This window comes from Symsagittifera roscoffensis, chromosome 4, assembly GCF_963678635.1.
Source record: "Symsagittifera roscoffensis chromosome 4, txSymRosc1.1, whole genome shotgun sequence".
NCBI classification, from domain to species: Eukaryota; Metazoa; Xenacoelomorpha; order Acoela; family Convolutidae; genus Symsagittifera; species Symsagittifera roscoffensis.
Genome location: NC_087065.1, coordinates 5,292,205 through 5,313,023, shown reverse-complemented (window position 1 = coordinate 5,313,023; position 20,819 = coordinate 5,292,205). Strand labels below are relative to the sequence as shown.

Here is a 20,819-nt window from a genome sequence, read left to right as displayed (position 1 = left end):
CGACTTTCTGAGTTCAGATGTAAAAAATTACTTGACCTCCAATTTTGTGAAAAGTTCTGGGGGTTTGAAAATTGCCAAATTTTCCATGTTCAGGACTAAGTTATGCGCGCTTTGAAGAGTTATTCATGATGCTGAGAGCGTAATGCGAATTATTCATGCGTGGCGAATCATCCGGCACATCAAAATTGTTCCAAATTGACTTGAGGCTAACTAATTGGTCGTATTAATTTCGTACGACTCAAAACTTTACACTTTGATATTGTCCAGTTTATATGTTTCATTATTTTCTTTTGCCAAAAACTATTCGATATGAATTAAAGGACAGTCGGAACATTCAGGGTTTTGCCCTGATATACGAGCAGTCTTGTTTGAGCTACATACTTATAATTACTACAAATTAGTATAAAAATCTTTTGAACATAAGCTGGGGTTGAAAAAGAGGTAGAGTCCTCTTTAAAAAAAATTTATAATGGCGCTTTCGGCTACAATATGTTAAAAATGAGTTTTTTTTCATAGCTTCTTCTGGGTTTGTCCCTGAAAAATTTCATTTTTCCAGATGCACAAATGGTATTTTTCTTAAATCTCAAAAATATCTCAGATAAAACTCTTCATCATGTTTTTTCCTAATAAATCAGCGCATATTCAGTATTGAGTTGGGGTCTTGTTAACTACCCCCCCCCCCTCACACACCTTCACCACCACCCCGCCTTATGCAATAAAGGAAATAGTTAACCTTGTTTTTATAAGAACAACAACGGTTGTCTGGATGTATAAACCAAGGTGGAATCTGGAGTTGAGCTGTTCCAATAAAACGCACCAATGATCTCTCAGTGCAATCCGCCCAAGCAGCAATTATTAATTCATTAAAAATTCAACAACAATCAAAAGTGCAGCACAAAAAAAACAACAACCACAACAAGAGGAGAAAAAAACAACAAAAAACTACTACAAACATTTGAAATGAAAAATCGATCCTCTCGAATTTTTAAATGAGTTGCTAAAATCAAGTTTACCTTTTCATCAGTGTATCCTTCGTTTTATAGATTTTAGTTTTTTATATCTTAGTTGTTCAGTACCTCCTTTTTGTAGTTTTGAGAAAATTTTCCGCTAAAACTACAAAAATAAACCATTTGAGCTCTGAAAACATATAAAAGTCTTGCTAGTTTTAGATTAAATAATTTTTTCGTCGTTTGTTATCATTAGCTTTTTATTCTGATTGAAGTTACAAATTGCAGGCATATCGTGTTAAAAGGAAAAATAAAAAGTTTTAGAAGTTACTGACAAACAAATTCGTTTGAATTAATTTTTATATATTGGTATACTTTCTTTACATTTCCGCGGAGCTTTTATTCTTCCGCTCTGATTTTGAAATGCTCGGGACAATTCAGCGTTTTGCAAAGAGCAGATTCTTCGGTCTGTTTTGTGCGTTTGCGAGTGGCTGCTTCAGAGCAGCCATTTGTTATCTCACACATTTCATGAGGGATGGAAACGGGTTCAAGGTCAGATTCAAATTATAGTATTGTATCACTAATAAAAGCTATTTTTGTAAGAATTTTGCCGTTGAAAAATTCTTTTGATGGAAGTAAAGAAGCAATTATTCTTTAAGAAGCAAAGAAGCTCTATGTACACGTTGACCTAGATCTGAAATTTGTCATACTTTTTTGGGCATCTATAAAAAAATACTGAAAAACGTTTCGACTAATTTTGCGCTTTTTCAATGGACAATCCGAATCCGGAGTTTGCTTGTTAATTACTAAAGTTTTCCTTCTACGACGATTCAGCTTATGTGAAATTTGTACATAGTAGCGAATTAACTCTCCCCTTATTGCAAAAAAGGGGCAGTTAAAGAGATCCATTTTTATTTTAAATCAATCGACAGTAGTTTTCTGTTTTAGGTTAATCTGTACACGTGCATACTTGGACTAATGTATGTAAAAATGTGGCTGCTTCTATCCCCAAAACTGGACCAGATTCCTCAGCTACTCACCAACTGGAAGGCCTGGCTGCTCTCTGGAATCATGGGTAGTCTCAGCTATACAGCTGCCTTCCAGATGTTCAAGTATGCCCCCACCTCCGACTCATACTCCATATTTCTGGGGGCGGAGTTGATAGCCGGAATTGGCGTCGACTACTTCATTCTCAAGGTCAACTTAATTTCAGCAAGAAGACTTATAAGTTAACCACTGGGTCTACAAATTGGGATCGGTGCAAATAAATAAGTTTATATTTCCGAAAACTCTGTTTATATTTCCGAAAGTGTTTCTAGTTCCAAAAACACTGGAAAGTGGAGGGAATGGAGTTTATGGTTAAATACGGTTTTGATTTTGCTAAAATTTTCCAGTTCACTCGTCGGTAATTTGGATTCAGAAAAAATCATAAAATCCGTGATTTTTCAAAATAATAAGACAAAATTCGACTTTTTAACTAGCCATTTTTCACGGGAGTTTTAAAATATCATTCAAAAGGTATTGTAGTCCTGTGCTTAAATTTGAAAAGATATTTAACGCGTGATCATTTTATATCTTAAAGTTATGTGGGTTTAAAGATTGCCATTTTTGGTCAATTTGGGACAATTCACACGGGATATATTTTGCGCTATTAACAGGTAAACTGAGATTGAATCCGTCTTGGAAATTGTTCTAAATTGGTTGAAGGAAGCTTATTTGCCATAATTGATTTGTTACTAGGAGCAAAATTTATCACTTTGTACTTAATATGGCTTGTGGCAGGGGGGAATTTCTTTTAATTTAATTTTCATGTTATTACTGCTCCATAGACTTCAAAAAGCAGTTGGAACATTCAAGGCCTCGCCCTGATACGAGCACTTTTGTTATCTATTTTGGAGTTTATGCTTGTTCCCTAAAATAAGTCACTTTGCCCTTAATACAACATATCGATAGCGGTACATGTTATTTTTTTGCTCCGATTTTCATAACGAAATTGACGGAATATTTGTGATCGGGGAGGGTTTTTTTTCTCAACTTTTTAACTAAGAATTTTGACAAAATTTTTTTATGTCTGCCGAAAAATATTGTTGTCCTGAGCTCAAATTTGAAAAGATGTTTTACCAGTTTTTTTCATAAATTTATGGGGGTTTAAAGATTGCCATTATGGCCAATTTGGGACAATCAACGCGCGCTATTGAATCGTAAGCGGAGATTTATACCCTCATTGAAATCGTTCCAAATTGGTTGAAACAGGTTATTCGTCATAATTTCTACGTTACTTGGAGCAAAATCTATCACCCTGTACTTTCTTTGGCGTGTGCGGGGATGGTTTATTCAAAACTCAGAATTTTTTTACTTTTTTCTTTTTTTTTTCAAAAAATTCATCATTTATTTAAAGTGTACACTGCTTCATAGACCTGAAGATAGTCGGAATACTCAGGATGTTGCCCTGATACAAGCAGTCTTGTTGTTGTTTGTTTTTGAATAACTTAGTTAGTGTTCTGATTGCTCCGGCCCTTCTAAAAGAGTGAAAGAAACAACTGTCTAAGAGTTATGTTATGGGAACAAAAACTCATATACCAGTAATTGTTTCATCATATTTCAGTCCTTTGAGTGTTATAGTGGATTCCAAACAAACTGATTGTGCAAAAAACTTTAAAACTACAACTAGAACATTCAAATTTTTATAGAAAATGGTTTGAGCATCTGAACTATTTTTGATTGGATAAGTTAGTCATCTCAAAATCGATGTCAGAAAAACCTAGGATGCACCAGTTTATATGGGAATAACAAACAAAAAAAACTTCAATCTTAAAATAGGGGTCAATTTAGTTGAGTGAACACATTGTGGGTTATGACGCTGCTGTGAACGCAGCGGAAAATAAATATCCAAGAAAAAACATTCAACATCAATCTGAAGCCAGATGCTCAACTATCTTCTGATAAAATTTCAAACACTTCTAGATTCGAAGTAAGTTATTCTAGTTTCAGAGAAAAAAGGAAATTTTAGGAAACCACTAAAAGTTGGATTGAACAAAAAAAAATCAAAAATATGAGAAATTGCCGAGAAAGATTGAACTGATGATTTCCGTTTCTCAGGGATATGTATTATTTTCAATAACTCATTCCAATTTGGCTTAGACAGATATTAAAATGTTGGTTTCCCCAATGTTATTGTTTCGACTTTCGTAACAAAAGTAACGGAATATTTGTGCTCGGGGTAATTTTTTTCTTCTTCAGACAAATGTCAACTTTTTAACTAGCTATTTTTGACGGTAATTTTCTTTATATCATTCAATAAGTATTGTTCCCCTGAGCTTAAGCGTGAAAAGATATTTCACCTGTAATCATTTTTCGTAAAATCATGTGGGTTTAAAGATTGCCATTTTGGCCAATTAGGTACAATTAACGCACAAAAAGCGCGTTAACCAACATTTTTAGGTTAGCGCGTTAAGTATAATTAACGCGTACAATTATCGCGCAATTAATTAGCTCAGAAAAAATTAAAAGGCAGTCGAAATATGCAGGGCTTCGCTCTGATACAAGCAGTCTTGTTAATAATGTAGCTTTCTGTTTTGCCATTACCAAAACAACTCGCCCAATATATTGGCTTATTCGATTTCTAATTTTACTGTCCCCAACGAAAATAACGGAATATTTGTGCTCGAGGTGGTTTTTTTCTTCATAAAAATTTCAATTTTTCTTTTTTTTATCATTCCGCAAGTATTGATGACTTGAGCTTAAACTTGAAAAAAGATTTCACTTGTGCTCTTTTTTCATAAAATTATAGAAGTTTAAGAATTGACGTTTTTGCCAATTTGAGACAGTTAACGCGCGATATACTTCGCGCTTTTAACACGGCGGAATTTTATTCTGTCTTAGAAAGAATTCCAAATTGGTTCAAAATAGCCTATCTGTCATAATTGGTGTGTTGCTAGGAGGAAAATCTATCACTTTATATTTAAAATAGTGTGTGGGGGATGATTTTCACAAAAAAATCTCAAATCAAGAAAAAAAAATTCCTTTTATTTTTTTCATGTTATTACTGGTCCATGGACCTCAAATGGCAGCTGAGACTTTCAAGTTTTTGCCCTGATACAAGCAATTTTGTTTTTCATTAGTCATGAAATTTATAATAAAACGTTCTGGAATTTTATAAAACGTCAGCGATAAAAACGAACTTTCTAGTTTTCTAGAAATTTGTATTAGATTTTTTTCTGAGGCAACGAGAAGAATGAAATGATGTCTGATTTTCTGTGTGATTGGCCTACTTCAGCTTGTAAGGACTAGTTATTGTTCTGACTTTTAAAAAAAGAAGAAAAATTACTCTTGTCGTTAAAAAGAGTTAAAAAGAGTTACGACAGAGCTCAAATTATTTTTTTGTTAAGTATAGGTCAAGTATGGGAGTTTAAAGACCAATTTGGGATAAATAACGAGCGATATGTTTTGTGCTTTTGCGCGTTAGCGGCTACTTAATACGACTTTGAAACGGTTCCAAATCGAATTAAAGCATGCTAACCGATTTTTTTACTTAGCTATATGCTAAATATAATACCTTGTACTTTATATAGCTCAAGAAAGGATGACAATTTTTGCAAAAAAAACTGAAAAAAATTATTTCAAATTTTTTTTTTGAAAGTCTGGTCAATTTTTCTCGAGCGGACAGTACATACTCCATGGTCTTTAAAAGGCAATCGGAAAATTCAGGGCTTCGCCCAGACACTAGCAAACTTGTTGAAGTTGTGGCTTAGTTATTGAAGTGCACTTCAGTCTAGCCTTTATTTTCACTTATATTTCTCATTTTATCCGTAAAAAAGAAAGCCAAGCAAAAATATCGAGTAAACTAGGCACTGAAGTTTATCTTCATAAGTTTTTTTGATGGAAAATTAATCATTTTAAAAGGACTTTCATCTGAGTTTTAAATCAAAGCTTCCGAAGGATGAAGGTCAAGTGGTATTTTATCATCAAGCCCAGTACTGATCCATGTCGAGAAAAACATTTTTTAAGTGTTCTTTTTCATATTTCGAAGGAAAGTATTGCGAAATACGTAATATACAAATATTATCGAATGTGCCTAAGTTTTAAGCTTTTGCTCCGATCTTTTCAACACCCCACTAACAAAAAAAGAAACGATACGAAAAAATGAAAATAAACTTTTTTAGGTTTCCTGTTTATTGTGCTTTGAATTTTTAGGGCTACTTACACAGCAACGTGCAATTTTTGTCAAAAAATATTTCCCTCAGCATCCATCCTTTTCACGTGCTCATATATTTGTTTTTTCTAAAAAAAAAACGTCAACTCCTTTTTGCATATTCATCGCTTCAAAGTAGAATTTTGGTAATTTATTCGATCATTTTAACGTTACCAAGCATTCAAAAACTTTTACTTAAATATTGATAACTAGCAAGCTAATCCTGGTTCCAATTATCCTCATTGAATAACTTCGTAATTCGTAAACGCTATCAAATCGGAATGAAAGAAAATTGTTTTTTTTTACCAAAGCAATCAATCAGTTTTTTCTAAAACTGTTTTGCCATCCTTGCCATTTTGTCAACCAGGAGACGTATTTTATGCATATCTGCTAATTAATTTTTTAAAATGTTGGTTGCAAGTTTACGAATTCTAAGTTTGATATAATGACAGTTTTTTCCTCTCTCAGACTCATTAAGACTGGGTCTTAACAAAACTTTGTTTTTTTTCTGATTATGAACTAATCAATTTATAAAAAATCAGTTTCTTTATAAGCCATATAAGACATGAAACCAATTTGATTTGATTTAAAAAAGTTAAAATAATTTAACCAGTTGATTTTTCTTCATTGATAATTTCTATGCTTTAGAAAGTTATTGGCAGACAAGCCATAGTGTCCGTTCCACTGGCTATAGTCGGCATACTACTAGTAGGCCAGCCCTACTTCCTGTTCGGAACAGACGACCAACTGCTCGCAACAGACTACCCCGACCACACCCTCGGATGTTTAGTAAGTGAAAAAAATTTAACAATTTTTAAAAAATCGTACCTTAGGTTTTTCCAATACTTATTTCTTATCGTTGGTATAAGCTCAGTTTTTCTAGTTATAAACTGAACTTTGGATTGATTTGAGCTCAAATTGGATTGTTTCGTTTTCTCAGTTTGGATTGTTTTGTTTTCTCTGTTGAATCATTATAGCAAATCTGAGTGTTCTTTTTTAAAATTTTATGTAAGCTGTTAGCAGCTGAAATTGATTGAATCTGCTTTTTATAGTAGTAGGAGAGACTTTTTCTACCGCTTATCCGTTGGAATGAGAGTTAAGCGTAAATATGGTGAGTTCAAATTGAACCCCCTCCACCCTATATTATACAAAATCTTTGACTAACTAGGCTTAGGAGCTATAGTAAGAAAAGCTGTGTTTTCTTCTGAGTTCTAACCTGGCTCGCGGTTCTCGACTTATGTTTCGTTTATAAATGAGTTTTTGAATTTACAGCTTTGTGACTGGAATACCGCGGTCGAGAAGCAATTTTGAGTCGAGCACAAAATCGGAACATATTCAGTTTCGGTATCGAAATCGAAACATAAGCGAAGCACTTGGAGTAGTCTGTATTTAGATAAACGCGTATTCTTACTCGTCAGTAAGCAGACGAATACTATATTTACCTATCAAAACTGCGATGGGAAAGCAAAATTACGAAATAAAAACTATTATTTGTTAACTTCTTCCTTGTCTCGGTTTTGAATGGTTAATACAGTTTTGGTCTACTTGCTGACGAGTATGAATACACGCGGTTGTCTAAATACTGCTACGCAATCGAAGCGCTTCGACTCAGGAAATGTATGAAGATTTCTTGACACTGTGTTGTTATTTGTCAATACTTATTGTCATTTAGGTTAGTGTAGTGGGGGGAGTGGGCGTGGTGCTGTGGTGGGGGGTGTGTGGCACCTCTCTCCAAAACACCCACACCTCTTTCATCATCTTCGCATATGCTGTTTTCAGTATACTCATAGGTAAGTAAACATTTTTGTGTTCTTTTTCATCAATAGAGAGTTAGGTTACATTGATCTTAAATTACTTTATGATTTTTTGTTATCCATATGCTTTTCCATGTACTTGGAGTTTTACTGCAAAATTTTTTGACGGATTGGCTCGAAATTATTTCATAAATGTGCCTTTAGCGGCATTTTCTTATAATGCTCTATACTATGTTGCTTATTTCACTCGAGAGCAATATTTTTTTCTTGGATCTTATGTCAGGTTTGATTGGTATTTGATTTGTAAAACTTTTTCTATTTATGGGTTTTTCGGTTATAGCCATCCTGAATGATTAAAAAACGAAAATAAAACTTTTCTAACAAAATTGTACTGGTTTTACTAGGCGTTGAATCAATCTAGAAAATGGCGAAAAAATTTGATGGCAATTAAAAACGCAGTTAGCTTGCTTTTAATGAAATTTATGCGCAGAAAACTGGCAAAAATTGGAATAGAAAGTCAGTTTGAGTCTGAATTAGGTAAAAATGCTTCGCTATTACCAGTTCCAAAACAATATTGTAGGTTTTCTAATAAAAGAGTCCCAAATAAAATTTAAAAACTTTTTCATTTCAATTTTTCATCATCCAGGGGGTTATAACCGAAAATAACCCTCTGATTTTCTCTGTCACTTTTTTTTCGATGTGTTGCACCTTGAAATGGTCTGTCAAACAGTTTGCCCTGACAGGCTACATATTAGCAAAAACTAGACAAAACATAGTGTAGATACATCATAAAGTAGACAGCTACTGTACTAACCAATCAGAATCGAACAAATGTTAGAAAAATATTAAAAAAAAATTGTCGCGGAATATGCGAGAACATTTTACTGGATTGGGCCGAGTCCATCTTGGTCGCAAAACCCTCACCGTCTCCATCTTGGTCGCAAAACCCTCACCGTCTCCATCTTGGTCGCAAAACCCTCACCGTCTCCATCTTGGTCGCAAAACCCTCACCGTCTCCATCTTGGTCGCAAAACCCTCACCGTCTCCATCTTGGTCGGAAAACCTTCACCGTCTTCATCTTGGTCGCAAAACCCTCACCGTCTCCATCTTGGTCGCAAAACCCTCACCGTCTCCATCTTGGTCGCAAAACCCTCACCGTCTCCATCTTGGTCGCAAAACCCTCATCGTCTCCATCTTGGTCGCAAAACCCTCACCGTCTCCATCTTGGTCGCGATAGTTGCGCAGTCTCAGCAGCTTTCACGACTTTTGGAAAAATATATATATATATATATATTTTTGGGTCGCGCTGTCTCCGCTTTGGTGAGGAGAGTCGCGCCGTTCCACCTGGGTTACGAATGTGGCAAAAAAGGGTTCCTTGGTCACACTGTCTTCCCCTTGGTCTGTAAATAGCATATCCACTTTTGTCGCAAATGTATAGAAATGGCCAGTTTTGGTCGCGCCTACCAGGTGGATTGCGCTGTTACATTTTGACTTGCGCTGTTTCTTGAGTCGCGCCGTATCCACCTCGGTCGCGAAGGTAGCAAGGAAAGGATTTTTGGCCGTGCCGTATCCTCCTTGCTCTAGAAAGTCGCGCCGTCTCTGCCTTAGGCTGGAAACTTGGGCCATCTCCACCCTGGTTGCGAAAGTCGCGCCGTCTCCATCTTGGTCGCAAAACCCTCACCGTCTCCATCTTGGTCGCAAAACCCTCACCGTCTCCATCTTGGTCGGAAAACCTTCACCGTCTTCATCTTGGTCGCAAAACCCTCACCGTCTCCATCTTGGTCGCAAAACCCTCACCGTCTCCATCTTGGTCGCAAAACCCTCACCGTCTCCATCTTGGTCGCAAAACCCTCACCGTCTCCATCTTGGTCGCAAAACCCTCACCGTCTCCATCTTGGTCGCAAAACCCTCACCGTCTCCATCTTGGTCGCAAAACCCTCACCGTCTCCATCTTGGTCGCAAAACCCTCATCGTCTCCATCTTGGTCGCAAAACCCTCACCGTCTCCATCTTGGTCGCGATAGTTGCGCAGTCTCAGCAGCTTTCACGACTTTTGGAAAAATATATATATATATATATATATTTTTGGGTCGCGCTGTCTCCGCTTTGGTGAGGAGAGTCGCGCCGTTCCACCTGGGTTACGAATGTGGCAAAAAAGGGTTCCTTGGTCACACTGTCTTCCCCTTGGTCTGTAAATAGCATATCCACTTTTGTCGCAAATGTATAGAAATGGCCAGTTTTGGTCGCGCCTACCAGGTGGATTGCGCTGTTACATTTTGACTTGCGCTGTTTCTTGAGTCGCGCCGTATCCACCTCGGTCGCGAAGGTAGCAAGGAAAGGATTTTTGGCCGTGCCGTATCCTCCTTGCTCTAGAAAGTCGCGCCGTCTCTGCCTTAGGCTGGAAACTTGGGCCATCTCCACCCTGGTTGCGAAAGTCGCGCCGTCTCCATCTTGGTCGCAAAACCCTCACCGTCTCCATCTTGGTCGCAAAACCCTCACCGTCTCCATCTTGGTCGGAAAACCTTCACCGTCTTCATCTTGGTCGCAAAACCCTCACCGTCTCCATCTTGGTCGCAAAACCCTCACCGTCTCCATCTTGGTCGCAAAACCCTCACCGTCTCCATCTTGGTCGCAAAACCCTCACCGTCTCCATCTTGGTCGCAAAACCCTCACCGTCTCCATCTTGGTCGCAAAACCCTCACCGTCTCCATCTTGGTCGCAAAACCCTCACCGTCTCCATCTTGGTCGGAAAACCCTCACCGTCTCCATCTTGGTCGCAAAACCCTCACCGTCTCCATCTTGGTCGCAAAACCCTCACCGTCTCCATCTTGGTCGCAAAACCCTCACTGTCTCCATCTTGGTCGCAAAACCCTCACCGTCTCCATCTTGGTCGCAAAACCCTCACCGTCTCCATCTTGGTCGGAAAACCCTCACCGTCTCCATCTTGGTCGCAAAACCCTCACCGTCTCCATCTTGGTCGCAAAACCCTCACCGTCTCCATCTTGGTCGCAAAACCCTCACCGCCTCCATCTTGGTCGCAAAACCCTCACCGTCTCCATCTTGGTCGCAAAACCCTCACCGTCTCCATCTTGGTCGCAAAACCCTCACCGTCTTCATCTTGGTCGCAAAACCCTCACCGTCTCCATCTTGGTCGCAAAACCCTCACCGTCTCCATCTTGGTCGCAAAACCCTAACCGTCTCCATCTTGGTCGCAAAACCCTCACCGTCTCCATCTTGGTCGCAAAACCCTCACCGTCTCCATCTTGGTCGCAAAACCCTCACCGTCTCCATCTTGGTCGCAAAACCCTCACCGTCTCCATCTTGGTCGCAAAACCCTCACCGTCTCCATCTTGGTCGCAAAACCCTCACCGTCTCCATCTTGGTCGCAAAACCCTCACCGTCTCCATCTTGGTCGCAAAACCCTCACCGTCTCCATCTTGGTCGGAAAACCCTCACCGTCTCCATCTTGGTCGCAAAACCCTCACCGTCTCCATCTTGGTCGCAAAACCCTCACCGTCTCCATCTTGGTCGCAAAACCCTCACCGTCTCCATCTTGGTCGCAAAACCCTCACCGTCTCCATCTTGGTCGCAAAACCCTCACCGTCTCCATCTTGGTCGGAAAACCCTCACCGTCTCCATCTTGGTCGCAAAACCCTCACCGTCTCCATCTTGGTCGCAAAACCCTCACCGTCTCCATCTTGGTCGCAAAACCCTCATCGTCTCCATCTTGGTCGCAAAACCCTCACCGTCTCCCTCTTGGTCGCGATAGTTGCGCAGTCTCAGCAGCTTTCACGACTTTTGGAAAAATATATATATATATTTTTGGGTCGCGCTGTCTCCGCTTTGGTGAGGAGAGTCGCGCCGTTCCACCTGGGTTACGAATGTGGCAAAAAAGTGTTCCTTGGTCACACTGTCTTCCCCTTGGTCTGTAAATAGCATATCCACTTTTGTCGCAAATGTCTAGAAATGGCCAGTTTTGGTCGCGCCTACCAGGTGGATTGCGCTGTTACATTTTGACTTGCGCTGTTTCTTGAGTCGCGCCGTATCCACCTCGGTCGCGAAGGTAGCAAGGAAAGGATTTTTGGCCGTGCCGTATCCTCCTTGCTCTAGAAAGTCGCGCCGTCTCTGCCTTAGGCTGGAAACTTGGGCCATCTCCACCCTGGTTGCGAAAGTCGCGCCGTATCCACCTCGGTCGCAAAGATCGAGAGGAAATGTTTCTTAATTACGCCGTCTCCGCCTTGGTCTCGAAAATTGCGCCGTCACCACCATAGTCACAATTGTCTAGAAATGGCAAATTTTGGTTGCGTCGGCCAGGGAGGTCGCGCCGTTTCATTTTGAGTCGCGCCGATTCTTGAGTCGCGCCGTATCCACATCGGCCGTGAATGTCGCGAAGAATTGTTTCTTGGTCGCGCCGTTTCCGCTTTGGTCAGAAAACTGCGCTGTTTCCGCCTTGGTATTGAAAGTCACGCCGTTTCTGCCCTGGTATGGAAAGCCACGCCGTTTCCGCCTTGGTCACAAAGTTCGCGCCATCTTCCGCTTGGTTGCGAAAATCTGAAAATGGCAATTTTTGGTTGCGAGGACCAGGTTGGTTGCGCCATTGAATTTTGAGTCGCGCCGTTTCACTTTGAGTCACGCCGTTTCCACGTTGGTTGCCAGAGTCGCGCCGTCTCCACGTCGGTCGCGAAGTCCGCGAGAAAAATCTTCTTAATCGCGCCGCCTCCGCCTTGGTCGCGAAAGTCGCACCGTATCCGCCTCGGTCGCGAAAGCCTGGGAAGGGCTGTATTTGGTCGCGCCGGTCGCGCCGTTTCATGAGTCGCGATGTTCGCGCCGTCTCAACCTGGGTCATGAAAAATGCGGCCGCATTTTTCGGTCGCGAAAGTCTGGAAATGGCAAATCTTGGACGGGAAATTCTGGACATACCGAAGGAGGGTCGCGATATTTCCGCGAAAGTCTGGTACAGTGGTATGCACATTAGTCTGGTACCTCGACCCGGGTACAGTTTTCTTCATTTTTGTTAGTTAAAGCCGAAAATAGAACACACATTGGGCTTCGTTTCTGTTAAGACGGAGTTTCAACGTCTGTGACTCGTGTGTAGAACGACCCTGCTGGTTGTCCTTCCCAAACCACACGCGCCAGAAGATCAGCTACTGAAAAGCAGCTAAATAAGAGATTACGAGAGACGAGTGTGCGCTGAATGAAATTTCTTGAGCTAAACATTCTCAAAATTTCTCAAACGCCCTTAAAAAGAGTCGATGCACATATTCAAATTCGAAACTACTTAACTTGGGAAAGGCGACATTTTTTTTGAAAACCAGTTTCTTATTTTCTTCTTGACCTCGCCCTAATTTTTTTGTGATTATACTTGTTCTGGTACAATTAGTTCAAGTAGTTGTTCGTCTAAGTGCACTCCTCTATCCCTATCTCTCAACGTGTAGGTTCGGCAGTGATGGAGTTGTGGAATATCACGTGGTGCTATGTGCACTTGGCCGACAGAGTGATCTGTGTGTGTCTGTCTTTCTGTGACATCATGAACATTGTGACTGCTCTGAATGCGATATCTTTGGAGTCCATCTACGTCACAAGTATAGTCAGAACGGCATTCTTGGCCGCATTCTTCGTAGCCGATGAGACCCTACTCAATGTAAGAAACACTTTCAGATCTGTCGTTTCGAGAAAAAAGTTTTTTTTTTGGTAAATCTTCTTACGGGTTTTTTCAGTAACCAAGGCACCCCCCCCCCAACCTTTTCGGTTACAACCCATCTTACTCCCCTAAACGCTCAGCCAACTCCCCTCCCCCACTCCCCCCAACGCTCTGGTATCAACCTTGCTTTTTAAGCAAAACCGTGTTTCATATTTGTAATAATTTTTTTTTACATTTTTGTTCCGACTTTCGATACGAAAGTAACGGAATATTTGTGCTCGGGGTGGGTTTTTTTTTCTTCAGACAAATGTCGACTTTTTAACTAGCCATTTTTGATGGAATTTTTTTATATCATTAGAAAGCCATTGTTGTCCTGAGCTTAAATTTGAAAAGATATTTCACCTGTGATCATTTTGCGTGAAGTTATGAGGGTTTAAAGATTGCCATTTTGGCCATTTTGACCAATTTGGGACAATTAACGCGCGATATAATTCGCGCTATTAAAGCGTAAGCGGAGATTTAATCCGTGGGGGGCGGATGATTTTCATAAAAAATTTCAAAATTTTGAAATTTTTTTTTTCATTTTATTTTATTTTATTTTATTTTTTAATGTTATTACTGCTCCATAAACCTTAAAAGGCAGTCGGAACATTCAGGGCTTCGCCCTGATACGAGCAATCTTGTTCATCATTTAGGGGAGGGGGTATAACCAAAAAAGACCCATCTCGTTTCTTTCAAAACTATTTATTTTATGCAGTGTACTTTTTAGTAGACTAATAGCTACAATCCCCGTACAATCCCCCTCCCAATTAACCGTACAATCCCCCTCCCAATCAATTTAGGGGGTACGAAACTTTCACAAGACAACTTTGAAGAGAATGACATAACAAATTTAACTATCGAAACAAACTTAAAACGTGGGGGAGAGAGATGGACACGGTTTGTTTGTATGCATGTAAGTATGTTGCATTTTTTGTCAAAACCTTAAAAAAGAGCAAAAGTGTTATTTTCGACCTGTTTGATGTCGTTTATTGCAATGCGTTTGTAGAGGTGAAAGTTTCCCGCACCGGAGGGCGAGGGTTCCCGCACCGGAGTTCCATGGATAAAAATCGATTATAATGTCTGAAATGTTGTCATTATAATCCATTATTGTGGCAAATTTAGACCAAATAATCGATTATATTGTCATTATAATCGATTATTTTCATAAAAACACAATCCATTAAAATCCATTTTAATCTATACATATTTTGCAAAATCATTTACAAAACTTACAACATTTCTGCGTTACTCACGGCCTACTCTCAACCTAAACGTACTCGAATTAAACCCCCCCCCCTTGCCCCCCATCAGTCCGCATTTGCCCAAACCCCAGTCCCCCAGTAAACGGGGGGGGGGGTTAAACTACGATGAGGGGAGAGGGGGGTTAATTGAGGAGGGGTAAACTGTGGGGGGGGGGGTAAACTGTGGGGGGGGGGGGGGGAGGGGGATGTAAATCATAGACCCCCTCCCCCAAAGTCTACCAACAAATAACCCCTCATAAAGGGGGGCGAATGCGAATGGCGGTTGTGGTAAACTGACAGGGAGGTGGGGGGGGGGGGTAAACAGGGAAGGGGTAAACGGGGTATATAAGACCAAGATACAAAGATTGAAAAGTAAAATGCAACATTTTATGAAGCCTAAAAACCTAATACGTAGCAACTGCACTAAACAGGAAATGCGATAACCCTGTAAAAAATTTGTGTATTTCATGACTAACCTTTCGAAAAAACCCTTACAATCGATTATAATTTGGGGGGGGGGTGAGGTTTTCGAATCGTTTTGCAATCTGAAAAAAAAATTCAGCTTCAGAAATTGAGTAGGCCTTTTTTGCTCGTTTCGCTTTTTTGAGCATTACTTATTTAACAAATGCCGAAATTCATGCTAAATTTTGCAGGACGGAAAACAAAAATCAAGTGGGAAAAATTCCATTCATTTGGTTTAAATGAACATAATAAATTTTGAATTTGATATAACAAAATTATTGTAAATGATTTTTAATTCCATTTTGTTGTCTGAGGCCAACATGGAAAATGGTTATATAATTAATATTTTAGGCAACAAAAATCCATTAAAATTCTTTTCTTACACTTTTCTTAGATGCGGAACGCCCTAGAAATTTTTAGCATAAAGAATGCTTGAAATGGTTTGTTTGATTCGTGATTTTCGCCTGACAATTAGAGCCAAAAAAATCTAAAAATTCAAATCAATTTTGCCATATTTCGTTTGAGAAGTTGAATGCTCAACTTGAACCTCATTTTCACATTTGATACATTTTTATCAACTAAAATACCAATTTAAAAAGAATTTTACGTTTTCATTATATAATTAAAAAGACACCTCCGAGAAAATTTTGGTCGGACAACAATTTTCGTTCTGTTACCTTAGGAGCCATTCAACTGGGCTTCTGTTCTTGGGGGAGTGTCCATCTTTGTGAGTGTGGGGGCGGAAGCCATTCACAAAATAGCATTTGGGGCAAAGAGGTTAGTTGCAGCCGCGTCATCATCTTCAGCCGATTCAGAAAGACAACCGTTAATAGAAGAAAAAGCTGATTGCTCACTCGATTGAAACTTTGAATAGAGTTCAAAAAAGCTTGCAAAATTGAGAAAGTTGCAAAGTTGAACAAAGTTAACATAATCGATTACGGAATTTTTTTAAAACCAAACAATTGCTCAAATGTTCGAAAAAGTTTGGTTTTACAAATACAATTAATAAAAAAGTCATTTATTTGAGATCGCTAGCCATTGACTGTATAACTCGATTTATGGTCATTTGGAAAAACTAGGCGCAAAAACAAAAAACAACCTTGCAATTTTCTAAAATTGGTGCAAACTTTTATGTATAACAATTTTACTTATATCGGATTTTATATTGTTCTTATTTATATTGAATTCCAAATTCTGATTTATAACTTTAACTCCGAAAAATTTTCTGTCCAGTCGGTGGCAGAAAAGTTGTCCGACATACCCTGAAATTGCAAAAAATAAGTCGAAAATATATCAGATCTCTCCGTTTTGGCAAAAAATCAAAACATGATTTTATGAATTAGTAACTAATATCAAAATAGCGACTGTTAAAAACGGGGGAGTAGCGACTTGCATCGTGATTCTTACATAGCGCAATTGAAACAGTTTGAGCGGTACGCATCACCTTGAGTTTTAGTTGCAAATATGACCAAACAAACTTCATTCTAATTGCACTGGTAGCCGCATGCTACGCAGCACGCGTGCTATTAGGCCGGTTCCCTTAAAAAATTAGGCTAAACTATAGATATTGTTTCCAAGATGAAAATAGTTTTTCTTCCGATCACAGTGAGCGAAGATTTTTTTTGTGTTCAGAATTGATTTTTTTTGCACCCACAGCCAGACATCGCAGGACACGTTGCACAAGCATGAAAATTGTGTGGTGAAAATTTTCCAGTCGTAATTCGAACTGCACTGATAAAATTCACAAAAATGCTTTGTAAATTGATTCGAAACGACTCAGGTTGATGAATTTTAATATTTTTCGGGCAATATTCATCTGTTTGAAATGTCGCAGTACTAAAACCTGTGAGCAACATTTTGGTTAGGTTTTTGTTGAAAATTTGTTACCTCAATGAGTCATCTTAGATTCTGATTCTAACAGTATAAATAATTGAGTAGCAGAAATGGGAAAGCCAGTATGATTTTACCCTATGGAAATGTATACCCGGGTTGGCTAGAAACGATTATATAGATTTTTATCCAAGAAACTCCGTCGGAAAAACGCCGGTTTTTTTTCATGCAATTCCGGAAAGTACAGAAAGTACAAAAAGTTGTATGCAATTTTCATGATTGGTGATTTTTCATATATGGAAATTGTACGAATAGAATTTTTCCGAAAACATATAATATTGTTTTTTAATTTAACTTCTCAAATTTGTAAGGTTGTATTAACAACCAAACTCAAGTAAAAAAGAATTTGGCTTATTCAAAAGAAGAATCACCAAAGGTTGAATAGTCTTGCATTTACATTGCATAGGAAACTACGCAAACCAAATAAAGAGAGTATCAGTTTTTCGAAATTTGGCAAAAGTTTTAAATTCAATTATTTTCATTAATCAGATATTCAGGTAATTTCATAAATTTTCATATTACAGGTATTGATCAGATCAAACATTAATAAATAAAAAAGTTGAATATTTTGAGAGTTTTTGAAAAGAGTTGCCCAGCAAAACCGAAAAAAAACCTATCTTTTTGGTGTCCAGGAATATCCTATCCACACGCAAATAATGAAACTTTGGAAAAGGCTAGTTTGAGTACACAATTCCTTTTGCGATTGAAAGAATTTTTTGGACAAATTTGAAACATATCTAGAAATTGTGTGACCAGCATTTTTTGGCAATTTAATTATTTATGACGATACACCGAAGTTGATGCCAAAAAAAGGCACCATTTAAGCGAGCTAATGAAATTTGATCGAGTTTTTTTTTCATATACCTAATTTATGAAATTATATGAGTAGCATTTGCGCTTTATGGTGGTCAGTCGGCGTAAAGCTTCTTCTGCGATAAAAAAAAACTCCTATCATCACGAGGCCAAACTGTGTATTTTGTAAAATGTAAGCGGATTCCGCAACAAGGACTCTCTCGTTATTCTTTTTTGTTCTTTCAATTTCTTTGATCATTTTAACAAATTGCAACATGACTTTGGATTCAAGTAACATACATACACCAAATTGTGTGCCTACTCAGTGCACAGTTTGTCCTCATAATGATTAGTTATGGGGTTTTGCCCTGGTTTGAAAGTAGGTACAATATAACGAAGAGATACTTATTTTCCGAGAATATGTGGGCAATCAACCACTCAGCATTAGTGTATTCAGAAATCAAATAGTCATTATGATGCAAATTAAAAAATTATTGAAAAGTTTCAAAAACATCAACTGATTCTACAAAATCACTATCGGGGAGCAGTGCTTAAGTGGGAAAGTCGCCAACTCTCAGTCAAAAGGTTGAATGTTCGAGGCCCACAATGATACTCGTTTCGTGAGGATAAAACAACTTTACCAAGGAGAGAAAAATGACGCATAAACGCATGTAAAAAGTTTTAAAAAATATAAATGCTTGTGATCACCAGAAAAAAAACGCAAGTTGCTATGGGCTTAAGCTCGTCTTTCATGAAAAACTGTCTTGATTTGAGCAAAATTATTTTCTCAGTAGTCCCTAAATGCTAACCTGACTGCATTAATTGTGTATTGAGGAACAATTTAATTCAGCCTTGTCTCAATCTCATACAAAAAAAAATCATTTATACCCTATCCAATTTAATTTAAAAACCGTAAATTAAACAAACGATTACTATAGTAAAAAAACATTGAACGCATCTCAAAATTTTAAAATGCGACTAAATTTTACCAAAAACTAAGGTGAAAATCAAATTCCTTAGCAAATTTTTAACAGTTTTTTGATCAAAGGCAAAGTAGTAAAAATCAGAAAAACTTCAAGTGGTTCTAACTATCAAACCAAATCATTAAACATTTCTTTTCAAATTTTTCTGTATCAAATTAATTTGTTCTTGATCTACCTGCTTTCACAGTCCTCTTTTCAACTGGCAGTAATTATTGTGATGAAGTTATCCTTTATTTAGACAAAAGTAAAAGTTTAAATCAGCAAAAATATTATTTCAGATTATTTTTTTCTGTCCCAATATTGCTGCATTAGTATTTCTTTTATCTAGTGCTTTTGTTTAAATTGCACCAGACTAGCAGCGCGTCAAACGCGTAACTGCAAGATGATGCAGTTGTAGCAAGTTGAGGCTTTTAATAGGGGTCCTAGGAAACTAAACGAAAAACAAAATAGACGTGACCAACAAAAACGAATTTAGAAGTCGATGCAAAGTTACAACTATGGGAAAAAAGACGTAATTGTTTTTTCGTGTCTGAAACATGTTTACTGACTACAATGAACTTTCGTTTGAGTTTTCTTAAATGCAAATCAACTTTTCACGTGCCGCAATTTTCGCATTTTGTAAATTTCACATGCCGCAACTGTATAATCAATGCATTTCAAAAATATTTTATTATATTGAGCTTAACGTTTTATAGATCAACTGTGATGAATATTTGAAAGTGCAATGGAATCAAATTTTTTTTTCGTAATTATGAAAACTTGTTTTAAGCAATAAGTTTTGTTAGCCCTTTGCTTTCCGTCTAAAATGCCAGTTTTACAAAAACAAGTTAACGTCTCATTTCGTTTTTGTTGGTCACGTTATGTTTGATTATCGTCTAATTTCCTAGCCTCATTTATGATAGTTTGAGCAGAAATTGGAACCAGATAAACGGCTTTAAACCGAACGAATATAAGGCCAAAACTGGATGACATATACAAAAGATTCAAATCAAATATCCCACACTAGAGTTTCAAATTAACTGATATGATCGATGTTCATGACCAACCCAAGCACAAGAGTTTATTGTTCCGACTTTTGAAGAAAACGGAATATTTATGCTCGGTGTGGTTTTTTTTCAGTCAATTTTCACCGATCGAAATAATAATTTTTAAGAAACATTTTTTATACCCCATTCAAGGTATCGACTTTTGATTTCAAATGTAAAAAGATATTTCATTTCCGATTTTTTTGTAAAGTTCTAGGGGGTTTCAAAATTGCCAAAATTTCCCCATTCTGGACTAAATTATGAGCGTTTTGAAGAGTTTATTCATGATGCTGAGAGCGTTACGCGAATAATTTATGCTTGGAGATTCATCCCGCACAACAAAATTGTTCCAACTTGAATTGAGGCTAACTAATTGGTCGTTTTAATTTCTTACGACTCAAAACTTTACACTTTGATACAGTCCAAAATGTATATGTTTTCAATATTTTCCTCTCCCAAAAACTATTCGATATGAATTAAGGGACAGTCGAAACATTCAATGCTTTGCTCTGATATACGAGCAGTCTTGTTGTAGTTCAAAAACACTTTTTTTAACGTTAAAAAAGCATCAATTGAGCAACACCCCGTCATTCTCGCGTCGAGGGGGGGTTGGAAAGGGGGAGTGGGGAAGCTCAGTAGTAAGCTCAAAACCACATGACAACAGTTTGAAAGATATGAAACCACGAACCAGATTCTCCAGCGGATGTAGATTGCCAAAAAGTGTCTAAAAAGAATTTTTTGGCCAGTTTTTCTTTTCAAATTTTGCGGCCTAGAAAAATTGGTAAAAACAAGGTCTTTTTAGCGATTTGGGAGGGCTCAGAAAATCAATATGGTCGACCTGAAAATTTTTCT

General features: G+C 38.1%; 1 protein-coding gene across 1 annotated transcript; it reads left to right on the top strand.

Moving 5' to 3' along the window:
- The first annotated feature begins 853 nt into the window (after positions 1-853).
- On the top strand, positions 854-16,179 carry LOC134845061 (uncharacterized). Its single transcript, XM_063861903.1, has 6 exons — positions 854-1,499; positions 1,896-2,144; positions 6,787-6,927; positions 7,811-7,928; positions 13,327-13,532; positions 15,960-16,179. The coding sequence occupies exons 1-6, from the start codon at positions 1,371-1,373 to the stop codon at positions 16,137-16,139; spliced, it is 1,023 nt and encodes a 340-aa protein (XP_063717973.1). The 5' UTR covers positions 854-1,370; the 3' UTR covers positions 16,140-16,179.
- Positions 16,180-20,819: the final 4,640 nt, after the last annotated feature.